A 14,520-nucleotide genomic window follows, 5' to 3' on the forward strand; every position below is an offset into this window, starting at 1 on the left:
TGCCTGTAAATCAATTCACTCTTTTTAGGCTTGCCGTAAACAACCTCTGAAAGGAGGGTTTGGGTGCTTGTTCCATGACTTTCTGATTCATGTGAAATTAGACACAAGACTTGTAAAACATAAGCATGTATCCTGGTGTGCCTGGAACCTCCTGTCTACAGTCCTGCACTGGGACACAGGGTGACGGGTCCAGCCTCAGGGAAGTGACCTTGAGCGGTCACCCAGCCCAGCCATGGCAATGTCTGGGGCAAGGCAGGGCTGGGCTGGCCTCATGCTAGTGACACACTTGAATGGATGACTGTCTGCCTCCTTGAATGAAAACTGAGAAGACAAATTCTTTCCATTTTAGCAAAGGAAACATTTGGCGGACCCGAGTTCAAAACATGAGGTCATGGAAGAAAAGAGTGTAAGATCCTTGGTGATGGTTATGGGCGGAATTGTGACCCCGAAAAATATACGTGGAAGTCCTAACCTCCAGGACCTCCAAATGGGACCTTATTTGGAAGTAGGGCTTTGCAGAGGTGATCAAACTGAGTAAAGATGCAGTCAACCCTGGAGCAGGATGGGCCTCTAATCCAACCTGCCTGATGTCCTTAGGAGAAAGGACCACAGGAAGACACAGCACAGGAGAAGCCTGAGAAAATGCAGTGATGCGTCTGCAGGTCAGGGTCACCCAAGATGCTGGCCACCACCGGGAGCTGGAAGAGGCAGTAGGGATTTTCCCCAACAGGTTTCAGAGAGAGAGAAGAGTGCCTCTTGCCGGCACCTTGATTTTGGACTTCTGGCCTCCAGAAGTGTGAGATGATAAATGTCTGCTGTTTTAAGCTACCTGGTTTGTGGTATTTTGTCATGGCAGCCCCAGAACTCCAATACACTGATTAAATAGAAATTTGCAGATCGTCACCCAGGTCCAAGGCTCTCCTTTTCAGGTGAGGAAGTGAGTCACAGAGAGGTTATGTGACTTGGCCAGGGTCACGCAGCAACAGACGCAGAGGTGGTTAGAACCCGGGCATCCAGCTCAGGGCCTGTACTCTTCCCACCAGCTCGGCCCCACCCACCAAGGCAGCCCCCACACCGCACTCACCCACGACCAGCTCGCGCACTTCCTTCCAGCGGATATGGCTGCCTGTCTCATGCAGTAGTGTCACCGTAATCCGTCGCTGGATGCCCTGCCAGTGCCAGGTGAGAGGATATGGTCAGATGGCTCAGGGGGCCACGTGGGGTGAGGCAGGGGGACACAGGCAGGGTAGGGGCAGGGAGAGGCTCACACCTGGTGGGGGTGGGGGAGGGGACACAGGCAGGGTAGGGGAGGGAGGGGCTCACACCTGGTGGAGGAGGAAGGTCCCCATGCATGGCATGCCCCCACGGTGGTCCACCACGGCCGCGATGTAACTGGAAGAGAGAGACACATGTGAGAAGCGGCCAGCCCCTCCTCTCTGCCCTCCCTGCAGCACAGGACACAGTGGATGGGAGCAAAAACAGGCAAAAGTCAGCAGCTCCCTCTGGTGAAGATCAGGTGGTCTGATCCATGGAGACCACGGTCAGCTGAGCACAGAAACTCACCAGGCCTCCTTGGCTATCACCTCCCAGCCCTGCCCACTGGACTGGCAGGGTGTCCAACAAGGAGACACGGTATGGCACAGCCTGGCCCCTCTGGGCTGGATCTTTGTAAGTTCCCAAGGGTCCTCTGCTTCCCCTCATGCCCTGCAGATCCGCAACCCAAGACCAGAGGATCCAGAGGAAATCCCAGCAGATGGGCTCGTCTGCTCCAACCTCCAAGGCTCCTGTCCCACTCTGGGCAAGGATCCGAGTCTCCACCAGGCGCCACTCTGAGCTGCCAGCCACAGCCCAGCTCCCAGCTGCCCGCAGGGCACCAGGCAGACCCCCACTGGCCTCTGCACTGGGGCCCTGGAACTTGCCTCCCTAGGGCCTCAGGGCTCCCCTCCCACCTCTCTCAAAAGTCCCTTGATCACTTTGTAAGTGCCGTCTGCTGCCCCGCCCCACCCCCGAGCCATATCCTGGTTTGCTGTCCTAGTGCTCAGGACCATGGAGCCACCAATTCAGGTGCTTATCTGTCCAGCACCTCCCTGCCCCCCATGCCAGCTCCTCCAGGACTTTGCTTTTACTCCCCAAGACCTAGATGAGGCCAGGCCCACAAGAGGTCTGCAGTGAACACGCGCTGGAAGAACGACTCTGGATGCTGGCAACCCTCAGGCAGCTCAGGTCCTCGTCCCTCTCCACCCCACTCCCCCCACACTCACACCCTGGGGTCCCCAGCACCAGCACTCACTCGCCGTTGGCCTCCAGCTCACAGATCTCGAAGTAGACCAGCAAGTCGTACTTGCAGTGGCAAGGCCCCGGACAGGGCCGCGTCAGTGTGCTGAGCTTGGTGGCCGGCACTGTAGGGACAGGAGGGAGGCATGTGTGGATGGGAGACCTGACCTATCACGTGCCAAGGGCACACTCAAGGAGGAGGTGCCGGGGCCAAAGGTGCTCAGAGGCAGCGAGGGCACCTCCCCCTCCTCAAGGGAAACAACCAGCCAACCCCAGCCATTCCCAAGACACACCGGGTCCTGGGCACTCTGTGGCCTTAGCACGTCACATGGACGCTCACGTTCTCTGTGCCCCGGCTAGGAGAGGCACATGGCCATGCACACTGGGCACAGCTCATGAGGAGGACAGTGGTCAAGACCCCAAGAACCAACAGGGCAGCCGCACATACCCTTGTTCAAAAGCCCCACAACCCTCACGGGGCCCCTCTGCCATGCTGCCAGGCCCATTGCCTACACCACACCTTGGCCACAGCCTACTACACCTGTCCAAGCACATTTCACCAGCACCCAGGCCTGGCCCGAGAGGCCCTGTCCCTCAGCTCCCACTGACCCTCCACTCGTGTCCAGTTCCTGACAAACAGCCTCTGTCCTCACATCCTTCACCCACCTCTGTCCACCACTCCCTTCTCTGAGACCCATCACACAGGTCCTCCTCTAGCAAGTCCCCTCCTCTGCCTCTCCTACAAATATGGATCTACTGGTCTTTCTTGCAGGCTGTGGGGAGGACTGAATCTCAGGGAACCCATACTGCGGGTCACAAAGCCTGTACAGACCAGGGACCGGCTCCGCAGCAGCTGGAGGGTGTCCTCCCACAGTGTCCTCAACCTGCAAACCTTCATCTTACAGGGGTTCCGAGGACAGGGTCTTTGCAAGGCAGGCACAGGAGGCTGACACCTGGTCACCACGTGCGCAGACCCAGTGCCTCCACCCACCAGCTGCAGAAGCAGCTTCTCACACAGGCCCCTACCCTCCGGGGCGCTGGTGCCCAGGACCACACTCCCTCCTTCAGGAGGGTTTCTGGGCTGTGAGAGACTCAGCCACACCTGCTGGGCCTCAGTCTGGCTGTCTTCAGCTCTCCCCCAACCATGTGTCCCTGGGTTTTGGTCTTGCAGGAAATAAACTCCACTCTTTTAACTAAAAGCCAATGAATCTCAAGTGCTATTCCACAACCCACCTGTTCCCACAGGCAGAGGCTCCAGGCTCCAGGCAAAAGCTCTGACAAATACTCCTTCCCGACTGACCCCACACTCTTGCTCCCACCTCCAGCCTTGGACCCCCATGAAGGAGCTTCCTACATTGCCTTTCATCTCCAAATCTCCACCTCTCTGTGTGCAGCTGAGATGCCTGAAGTCCCCTCAAAGCCCTCAGCTGTCTTGCTGCCTTCCTTCCTTGGCTCCCCACACCTCTGCCACCAGCTCCAGGCTACTCTCTGGGCACAGGGCAGACCCTTGCTCCATGGGGACCCCATGAGGCCTGACAGGCTCAGGGTGGCCCCAGAGTGCCCAGGAGGGCGCAGCCCGGTCACAGAGGACAGCATCCACTGCAGGGACCCAGCCCACTACAGCACCCACAGTGAGGGGAGCTCACTGCCCTAAGACGGCTCCAGAGACCCTTCCTACCTGGTTTGGACAGTGGCATGACCCGAGGGAAGTGGCGGCGCGAGGGCCTCAGGGGGCTGTGGAGAAAGAAGGACCAGTGTGAGGTGTTTGCGGGACCCTGAGCGGGAGGGGTCAGAAGGAGACAGAAGAGCTACAGGCCTCAGGTGCCCATCCCGGCCCCTCCCACCCTGTCTTCTCCAAGACCGTCCACCAGCTTTGGTGGGAGGAAGAGGAGCGACCCTTGGGACCCCAGCTCCCACCCCAGAGGCCACAGGAAACCAGGGCAAGGGTCAAGCTCTGGCTCCCAGTCCAGAGTCCCTCAGGCACTCCCGAGGACAGACAAGCACCCCCAAAACAAAGCCTTCATTGCCCTTCTCTTTCCCTGACACCCTGGACAGTCCCTGAGCTCCCAGTCCTGCCTGACAGCGGAGGGGAGATGGAGACGGGAAGACAAGGGCCCACCTGAGGCCCACTCAAGGCCTCTCTGTGGTTCTCTCTGCACTTGAGGTGCCCAGGAGGGGTCGGCTTGGCCCGGGGTAGACACTCCTGTCCACCTTCAAGTGTCTGGGTGAGATGGCCTGAGTGGAAGTCCTGACTTCATGCCCCAGCCCCGCAAGTCTCTCTGAGCCCCCATTTTCCAGGCCTCAGGAGGCTGCATGGACTGAGGGAGGTAGGCCGGGCTTCCCCAGGGTGTGGCACAGCTGGGCCCCTTTCCTGGGGTCCTCGGTGGGCAGCAGAAGTGGTCTCCCCGGGGCCACCCCAGCATCCTACAGCTGGCAGCCCCTGCACACTGCCCAGGCCAGCAGGAGGTCAAGCAATGCTCACAAGGAACCCTCTGCAGTCCTGAAGGAGAGAAGCTGCGGGCAGGCCCAGAGCTCTTTGCTCTCTGAGTCCTGCCAGCCCTGGGCAAAAGGCCTCCTGGATGGGCAGGGGAGGTGGGTTTCAGGGGATGCATAGGCTCTGCAGCCTCAAGACAGCTGGATGAAAAGATCTGGGCAGGGTCTTTGAGGACAGCAGCCCCGAACTCCCCGACCCAGGGCGCTGACCTGAGCACATCCTTGCAGAGGGGCGGGAACGGGTGCTGCTGGTAGTGGCCAAAGACCTCAAACACAATGGGCTGGCTCTTGATGTACTCAATGAAGGACTTGGTCACCTCCACTGCGATCTGGCGGGCAGGCAGGTGGGAGGACAGGAGGGCACAGCCAGGTCACATTCAAGGGGGAAGGAGAGTCACATCAGTAAGCTAAGCGCTTCAGGCCCAGATCTGGGACCCCTAGCTGGGCCCACCTCTGCCCAGGGGCAGCAGCCTCCTCTAGGCCCTTCAGCCCAGCCCCTCCTCCCACCACATGCCCCAGACAGACTCTGGAGTGTATCCCTCGGCCTCTCTCCCCAGGATGAACAGGGGCCACGTGGCTCAGCTGCCCTTTCAGAACACAGAGCTGGGAAAGGTGACAAAGGGCAGCGCTGGCCTCTGCAGGACGCCCCTTCTTAGGCCCTGCCCCACTCAGCAAGAGTTACGGGTTGGACCGTGTCCCCCTCATCAAATTTGTATGTTAAAGTCCTAACCCCAGGACTTCAGAATGAGAGTATATCCTGAGATAGGGCCTTTACAGAGAAAACGGAGTTAAAGAGAGGTCATCAGAGTAGGTCCCAATCCAGCGTGGCTGCTGTCCCTATGAAAAGGGGAAGTTTGGGCCCAGGCACACGCAGAGGGGGAGGGCCATGTGGACAGACACAAGGAAGAGGCGGCTGTTCTATAAGCCAAGGATAGAGGCCTAAGAAGGAGGCAACCCTGCCCACACCCTCATCCCGGGCTTCCAGCCTCCAGAGCCATGGGAGGCCACATTTCTGTTGTTTTTAGATGCCCCTATCTATGGTGCTTTGTGACAGAAGTCCCAGCCAACTAACCCACTGAGTCTCCAGGTTATCAGCCCTGCCAAATCCACACCCATGGCCTGGCACTCAAGGCCTGGCTCCCTGGTAGCTTTCCTTATCACCGTTAGGCACCTCTTTCCCCTGCTGCCCCAAGAGCCCAGTTCTCCTGCCTGGAGGAGGAGCTGCTCCGCCTTAAAGGCCCCTCCTCTCCATCATCGTAGCAGCCCAGCTGCCATCACTCTCCTGCCTGGAATTTTCCACACCTCTCGGGACGTTGCTGGCATCCTGCAGCCCCTGTGGTCCTGCCTCCTTCCCATTCCCAACACCCAAGCCACGGCTGCCCTGGCTGAGCACCCCCAGCCCTCGGTAGAAACCCCAGGCCCCACTGCACCTGCATCCGACTCCCCATCGGCTCTATGCTCACCATGGGCAGCAATCAGGGGCTCTGAGTGGCCCCCATCCCCCAGCTGTAAACCCATCAAGGGTCTCCCACTGCCCAGAAATTGCTCCTACACCCTGCCTGGCACTGGAGTTCCTGGTGCTCAGGGCAGTCCTGGCCCACAACTGGTGTTCAGAAGAGGGAGAATGAGCCATGCTCAGAGAGGCCCTGGGAGGTTCAGTCAGTGGCAGGGATGGGGAGAAGCGTCCAGGGACGTACGTTCTGGACGTGGTAGAAGCCAAGTGGGGGGCCTCTGCCTGTGTTCTTCAGGGGCTCCGTGGAGAAGGCCTCGTCATGGCGGTGGATGAAGCTGCAAAGCAGAGGAGATGCTTTGGTGTGGGGTGGGGGACTTGGGATGAGACCTTACCAGGTGGAACCCGCCTCACATGAGGGTGCCGGGGCATTCAGAGCCTGTGGGCTGGGCCAACACGGCACCAACATGGCCTGCTCCCTGCTCAGCGCCTAGGCAGGGGCTCCTTGGACACAGAGTCCCTGCACAGCGCAGGGACACAAAGGCAGCAGGGGCTCACTTGAACTGGCAGAAGATGTCGGCATATTCAGCAGAGATGCTGGACGCCTGCAGGACTGTCACACGGAAGGTGAAGGTGCTGCCCAGGCGGAGGTGGTCCAGGGCAGCATCCAGGGGCCCATCCAGGGCGGCTTTCTCGGAGCTGTCTAGGAGGAGGCCTTCTGGGGGCACTGCTGCTGGGAGTCAAGGAGAGAGTCATGGACCTCCAGACCATATTGTCTTCCAGCCACAGGCCTGGGCCGGGCTCAGGAACCAGGTCTCAGCATCCCCCACGCCCTGGGCAGCTGGGGTGGGTGGCCCACCTGAACAGGTGTTGTTGTTGACTTCATCGGCTGAGGGCCCCACGTCTGCGCCCTGGCCCTGGCCCTCCACGATGCGAAGCTCTTCCTGGGAGGTTCCCGAGCGGGACATCCCCACCACGGGGCAAGACTCGGACTGGAACTGATCAGAGGGGGACCAGAGTCAGAGAGAGCCAGGATCCAGCCGGTGAGGGGCACTGTAGACCCTGTCACAGGCCCACGGGAGGGCTGTGCCGCCCAGAGCCTGGGCTGGGGCCTCCATGAACCCACGCACCAGACCTGTGCCTGCCTTGTGGGGGGCACCCACCTCCCCGGGTCTCAGTTTCCCCTGCTGTGGATGTGTGTCTTTGGATTCTATAGCCTATGGCTATGTGAGGTCTGAGCTGTCTGGAAACAACTCACCACCCACCTCTCTGCTCTGGTCTTCAGTTCAGCCGGACCCCCACCTGCCAGGGCCCCTTGCCCAGCAGGTTAGCTCTCTCCCCTCCCCTTCTTGGGCATCTCCAACACTGACAGCCCCTCCAAGAGAAAAGGCGTTGGGCAGATAGACCACCCTCGCTCAGGGAGTAGAGCACCCAGGTTCCAGGTGACGGCACGGCCAGGTGGGCAAGGGTGAGAAGCGAGTCTAAGAAGGTGGGGGCAGGAGCCACCTGAGTGTGGCATGGGGTGCACTTTGGGGACCTTCCTCCACCACTCTCTCAAGAGCAGAAGAGGAGACTGAGTGGTCCAGGTGCCACTGGACGCAGCGCTGGCCCTTCACATGAGGACCGCAGGTAGGCAGCCTCAGGGGGCCCCCTCATTCTCACTGGGGAACAGGCAAGGAGTAGGCGAAGGGGGCAGTGGGAACGCGCTGTCCTGTGGGGACCCAGAGGAGAGCTGGTCCAGAGAAGGGAGACAGGGTGGGGGTGGTTACACCTCAGTGTCTGTTCTGGAGGCTTATGTTGTCCACCTGCTCTGCGCCCCGGCTTGGACCCTGGAGCGGCCGTGGTAGGAGATGGGCGCATCCAGGGGTCAGGGCAAACCCGGGAAAAGGGACGTGGTGTGCTTAGAGACGGGGCAGGCTCAGTGCTCTGGACCAGAGGGAAGAACCCCAAGAGGACTCAGGGCCCGTGGGATGGGACAGCGGTGTTAGAGGAGCAAAGTGCACAGGACTCCAGTGAGCACCAGGCACCTCCAGGTCTGGGACTTGGGAGGGAGCTTGGTACCTTTTCAAAATGCTGGTCATCAAAGGAGATTTTAGCAGTTCCCGACTGGCGGACGCCAGAGCCATAATCAGGGGCCTCTTCATCGGCTGCAGAAGAAACGGAGCAAATGGTTGGAGCCCAGCTTGTCCCCTGAGGTGGGTGTGGGCAGAGCCAGGCCGGGCCACCCCGCAGTCAAAGTGAGGGCACAGAGGCCAGAGCGGGCAGCAGGCCCCTGACCGAATCTGCCGCCCGTGGCTCAGTGACAACCAGGACATGTCCCGGCACACTGACCACCTGCCTGTACTGCCCAGGGGCCCCAAAGCAGCCACAGCCTCATCACAGCCCACTTTGATAGGAGTCACGAAGTCTATATTTTCAAAACCAAATCTTGCCCACATTCCCAGGTGCTCAAGCAGAACCCGGGTAGCCCCTCCCCATCCCCATGTGCAGAGACCACCCCACCGGCCCTGCTGGTCCCACCTCCAGAATCACGACGTGCCTCTGCCACCATCTGGGTGAAGCCACCACCTGTCACCTGCCTAGACATTCAAGGGCCACCAACTGCCCCTCCACGCAGCTCCCCAGGCCTGCCGGTGCATGCGCCCACACTCCCAGCCTTCAAAGCTCTCACTGGACCCACTGCCCGAAGCCCTGAGCTCTGTCCTGCCATGGTCTGTGACAGCCGGCGCCTGCTCATGGAGGAGTCAGTGCTGAGGGAACAGCAAACTGACCTCGCCCAGGTCACGGGCAGGGCTGATGAGACTTCTGACACCACCAATGCAAGGGCCGGTGCCTTTTCTAAGTTCCCTTCTCCACCACCACAGCCATTAGACAGGGAAACAATTAGGCGTCACCCAACATAAAATGATCCAGTTGTAGGATGGCCGGCAGGAGGCCTGGTGACCCAGCCCAGGATAGAAGCACTTCCCAGGCACTGTCCCAACCTGGTTTCCCAGTATATGACCTGGGATAGCAGGGGCTGTGGACCTGGGCACACAGACCTGGGCTCAGAGCTGCTGTGCGCCTTCCTAACTGGTGACCCTCATCTGAGAGGTGGGGGTACCTCTCAACCCCATAGGGTGCAGGACAGAGGTAGAGCTTTGCACTGAGCTTGAACTCGGGGCCTGGGAAATGGGCAACCTTGACGTGGACCCCAGAGAGCTCCTCTGACCAAGGGCAGACCAGGACGGCAGCTGCCCTCACAAGGACATGGGCCGGCCCCACGGCCTCTGGTGCAGCCCCACTCTCAGGAAGTGACTGTCAGGGTGGGGGCCAGTGGGAGGCAGTGGTCAGGATGGCTCCGCTCAGCCATCCTGACCACTTGGCGGGAGCTGCTGGCACAAGGCAGGATTGGGAGGACCTGGTAAGGTGGGGGTGGCACCTCCTGGAGGGGAGAAGGAGGTGATAGGTGTTCCCAGCTTCCCTGAGTATTGCAGCCCCGGTAAACACCCCACCTTCCAGCAGCAGGGCTGGGGCCCTTCCCTGGTGCTCGCCCTCACTCCCCAGGTGGGCCCCCTGATTCTCAGCACTGTGGTATCACAGTGACTGGATGACAAGCAATGACATGGCCAGTGGGAGGTGCTGTAAACAGCATTAGAAATTATGGGCTAGGCTGGGCAGGGTGGCTGGCTGGGCATGGTGGCTCACGCCTGAAATTCCAGCACTTTGGGAGGCCGAGATGGGCAGATTACTTGAGGTCAGGAGTTCGAGAGCAGCCTGGCCAACATGGTGAAATCCCGTCTCTACTAAAAATAAAAAAATTAGCTGGGCGTGATGATGCACCCCTGTAGTCCCAGCTACTCTACTCGGCAGGCTGAGGCAGGAGAATCGCCTGAACTGGGAGGCAGAGGTTGCACAACGAGCCGAGGTCGAGCCACTGCACTCCAGCTGGTGACAGAGCAAGACTTTGTCCAAAAAAAAAAAAAAAAGAAAGAAAAAAGAAAAGAAAGAAATTATGGCCTAAGGAGAATTTAACATTAGAGTCAAATTAACTTCATTAATTAGGTGAGATTAAAATCGCCCAAGGCGGCCAGGATAGCAGGGCCGGGAGGACCAGACATCTTGCATCTTGCGGGGGATATGAGGTATCTCAGGGTGGAGAATACGAGCCATCTCAGAGTTGGGGGACTTGCCATCTGGGGAGGGGTATGGCCATCTCAGCCTGCTCCAGGTAGCTTCTCTGAGCAGCCCCAGCCCGGCAGCCAGGAGCACCCCTGCAGCCATGGATGCACGTCCTCTCTGCATCCATCTGCCTGTCTGTGTGTCTGTCTGTACTACTCCCTCCCTAGGGTGCCCAGGCAGCCAAGGCCTTTGAGAGGAAAAAGAGTGGTCCCTGGTGAGGGGAGACCTTGGTAGAGGAGCCTGGGGCGGGCAGAGAAGGGAGTGGGACCTTCCCTCACGGCACAAGCCGCCTGTTGCCCTGCAGCTTCCAGGCAGCCAAGCTCTCTCACATCTGTGTTCTGGAGTACCCTTCAACATTCCTATCAGGTGGGGAGCATTACAACGGATCCTGTTTACATGTGAGCAAACCAAGGCTCAGACACTCTGGGGCTGCCCTGGTGCCTCCGGCCATCAGGAGCAGGCTGAGCAGCACCAGTCTCCACCTCCCACAAGGGAGGGGCTTGTGTCTTCAGGCCCAGTGTGGAGGGGGACAGGCCTGTGCCTGAGAGACCAGGGAGTGCATCAGGGAACCAGAAGCACCCCAGGGAGGGCTGCCCTGAGCAGGGCCCAGGGGCCAGGGACTGGGCCTCACATGCCTTTCCTGGGGCTGCAGAGACAGCTGGGTGGGTGGGATGTGTTGACAGAGAGCACCTGCTCTGCAGCAGGCTGGGGGAGGGATCCAGGTGGTCTTGGGTCCACATGGGGCTGCCTGATGGGAAGGTGGAGACCCCCAACCACAGCAGGCTCAGATGGCACTGGGCTCAGCCTGCACAGCCCCCAAGGCACCCCCAGCTGACCCTGGGGAGTCCAGAGCCAAGAGCTGGACAGCAGGGGCTTCCCCTCCAGAGCCCACCGTGGGGCAGCAGCCCAGGGCGCCAGCCCAGGACAGGGTGGAAAAGCAGCTTCAGGTTGACCCCAGGGAGAGTGGAGGGCCGGCTGAGGCCAGCTTCCCACTAACCACTACATGATGCCAGAAGGCCCTTCTCGGGCCCACGCCTCTGCCTACAAAGGTGAGAGCCAGCCCCAGGGGCTCCAACGCCCCACACGGCCTTCGGCCCACACGCACCTGAGATGGCCTGGACAGCCACGCGGAGGAAGCCCTTCACCTCGCCCTTCTCGCTGACGATTGCCACACGGTGCACCAGGGGAACGGGGTACAGCAGGTTGCTCAGGTACACGAAGGCCCTGGGGGGAAGCAGAGGCTGCGGTCATGGGCCACCCCTCCACGTGTGTTCTGAACGGCAGCGGTGGCAGCATGGCCTGGCTCACGACACAACACGGAGCTGCAAAGCAGAGGGAAGCCGCCAGACAGGACAGCCAGGGCCAGGACAGCAAGAGCGGGTGGGGACAGGCAGGGCGGGCACTCGGAGGAGACAGGAGGTGGAGCGACAGAGAGGAGGACGAGGAAGGAGCTGCGGCGAGCAGAGGCACAGCCCAGTTGGGCCCGAACCTGGCTGCCTGAGAAGGGAGCAGCCGAGGAGGGAGGTTTCAGCCTGCTTCAAGGAGGACGGGGGCCAGACCAGGACCCAGACCACATTGCACTGCCCCCCTTTTCACACTGGCACTGATGGCCAGCATCGCTCTGCCTCCTGCTCACTTCCCAGGGGTCCCTGATGCTCACGGACCCCACAGAACCCCTTCCCCACACAGAAACTCAGCAGGTGGGAGCTCCGAGGTGAGCTGGCCAAGATGAGGCAACCCCAGCCCAGGGCCCAGGGAGGTGCTGAATGGAGCCCTGAGGATACCCCCAGGGCCACGGTGCAGCCCAGCCTGCCCTGTCAGCGACCCAGAGCACCAAGACCCTCCCTTTCCCAGGATCGGCCTAGGCAGAGACCACGAGCACCTACGGTCGCCAGATAGCTGCTGCGTTCCCTGTGCTGACCAATATGTGGGCAGCTGGGAGGACAGAGAGGACTCTGGAAGACCCCACGCCACCCAGCCAGGGGAAGGATACCCTGCTTCCTGCTCCAGGCAGGTGTGGCTCTGAGCACCATGACCTCCGGCATGGGAAAGGGCCGTGCCTGGGGCCCTCGATTCCAGAGCAGATACTGATGAGGGGTTGAGTGAGACTCAGCGGGCTGTGAACGCCCAACACCTCTCTCAGGTGGGCTCCTGACCTTGCTCCCTCCACACCCTAACCCCCCTGACCTTCCTGCAGCAGCAAGTCAGAAACCAGCAGCACAGCGGCCCCTCCTACTCATCAAATCCATCAGTTCCACCTCAAAAGTCTTCAAGAAGCCCCCCTCAACTGTCCCATCACCACCAGCCACCCTGCCATGGCCACCACAGCAGCCAGAAAGGTCTTAAGGCACCAATCAGACACATCCCCCCATGCCCTTGGTGACACCCAAGCTCCTTGCAGGGGTGTCCATGCCCCACCTGGCCCTGGGCGTCCAGGCCCTGCCTCCCCATCACAGTCAAGCTCAGCCTTGTGGCCCATGGGTCCATGGATGCCCCAGGTGTCTCTGCTTCCAATGCAGAAGCCCTACCCTCCATCTCATCTGCTGCCTCAAGCCTCCTCAGAGGCCCCAGCATTCCAGCGACTGTCAGGACCTTCCCCTTGGCCGTCTCTTTCATTCTGACTTTACACATCCCCATGGAACCTCCCTTGCTTTCTGAGTGGCCCTGCTAAGCTGAGACCTCACCAACACCCTCACTGCAAAATGGCCCCGGCTCGCAATAGGAAAAGGGTCTTGCTGCCCTCTAGGGGCCTGAAAGTCTCCTCAGGCCTCTCTCCTGGGGTAAAGGAAGCCCCTGGTGGCTTTTTGGGCCCTCTCCTCAGCACAACGCCCCCTCTGAAGATGCCCCCCGAGAAGCCAGTGCCCCACACCAATGGAGCCCATCAGGCACTTGTTACCCACAGGGCTGCAGGTGGCTCTGCCTGACTTAGGTGTGGGGGCTGGGGCTCCACTGCCCTAGGCCACCCACCCAGGTTATGTCCGGAAGTGGCCATGGAAGCTCACCCTGGCCCTAGTCACGAGAGGACGTTGAGGCCCACAGGGCGAGGCCCCTCCCCACAGTCCTGCTGGGTGCTCCGCAGGCAGGGACTCACCAGCATCCCCTTGGGAGTGGGATGGCAACGGCTTCCCTCCCCAGGGCACCCTGGGCTCCTGGACGAGGGTCTCTGCTTGACAGTGGGGGTGGGAAAAGGGGCTGCTATAAACTGAGCAAAGCTAAGGTGTCCAGGAGTGGGGGTGGGGAGAGCCAGGACTTGGGCCGCCAGAGAGCACGGCTCTTCCCCGTGGCTGGCGCACCACACTGGGGGAGACATAATGAGACCAGACGGGACAGCCCATGCTGTAGGGCTCTGAGCCAGCCCCTGCCCTCCAGCCCCCACCCACCCCACATTTTCCCAGAGCCAGTGCCCACTGCAAAAATCCCAGGGTTAGAGGGCAGAAGGGCACTGAGGATGAAGAGACTGCCCCACCCCACTCTGCAGGGAGCCCATGGGGTGGTGCTGGGAGAGGGGGCGGGACCTGGGACCACTCCCACTGTGGGCCAGGTGAGGACACTCAGGCACGGGGTTCCTGAATCCATTAGCGCAGCTCATAGGAAGGAGAGGCTATAGCTGTCCAGGGCCACCCAGACAGAGTCAGACACTACCTTTCCTACCCCAAAGACCCATCACCACAGCTGCCTTCCCAAAGCTTAGGGCAATTCCATAGGGGCTGCTGGCAGTGAGCAGAGCCCTGGGCTCTGGGGCCATCCACATGTGCCACTCATGGCACCACAAAGGTGACCCACAAACTTCTGAGCTCCCCAGGACCACCCCCAGAGGGAGGAGTCTTCTGCACCTGAGCTAGAGAAGGGGCCACCCCCTCCCCACTCTTAGCTCTCGGGGTCTCACACTGATCCCCTCCTCACTCTCCCCCACTGCCCTGAAAGGTCAGGTCCAAGTGGGTCTGAGGCAGTGCAAAGAGAGGTAAACTGAGGCAGGGGCCAGGCCCATCCCAGGTCACATGGTGAGGCTGCAGCAGGCAGGCCCCATCCTGGCTCTCTCCACAGGGCCTCCCTGCTGAACAAACGCTGTGTGGAACTGACTCTGAGGAGACGCCTTCTGCCATGTTGCCAACTGTGGGCTCAGGCACCAGCAGCACAGCACA

General features: G+C 60.5%; 1 protein-coding gene across 4 annotated transcripts in view; it reads right to left on the bottom strand.

Moving 5' to 3' along the window:
* KIF1A (kinesin family member 1A) overlaps window positions 1-14,520 on the bottom strand; it is a 117,335-nt gene that overhangs the window by 25,551 nt on the left and 77,264 nt on the right. For all 4 annotated transcript variants that reach the window (XM_024243249.2, XM_024243247.2, XM_054550130.1 and 1 more), the window contains 10 exons: window positions 11,484-11,602; window positions 8,279-8,364; window positions 7,077-7,215; window positions 6,776-6,947; window positions 6,465-6,555; window positions 4,978-5,096; window positions 3,953-4,008; window positions 2,291-2,399; window positions 1,326-1,392; window positions 1,085-1,169 (listed from right to left, as the gene is read on the bottom strand). In XM_024243249.2, the coding sequence (XP_024099017.1) occupies window positions 1,085-1,169; window positions 1,326-1,392; window positions 2,291-2,399; window positions 3,953-4,008; window positions 4,978-5,096; window positions 6,465-6,555; window positions 6,776-6,947; window positions 7,077-7,215; window positions 8,279-8,364; window positions 11,484-11,602 (1,043 nt within the window). The remainder of the gene's footprint in view (window positions 1-1,084; window positions 1,170-1,325; window positions 1,393-2,290; window positions 2,400-3,952; window positions 4,009-4,977; window positions 5,097-6,464; window positions 6,556-6,775; window positions 6,948-7,076; window positions 7,216-8,278; window positions 8,365-11,483; window positions 11,603-14,520) is intronic.

Source organism: Pongo abelii, chromosome 11 (assembly GCF_028885655.2).
Source record: "Pongo abelii isolate AG06213 chromosome 11, NHGRI_mPonAbe1-v2.0_pri, whole genome shotgun sequence".
Taxonomy (NCBI): domain Eukaryota; kingdom Metazoa; phylum Chordata; class Mammalia; order Primates; family Hominidae; genus Pongo; species Pongo abelii.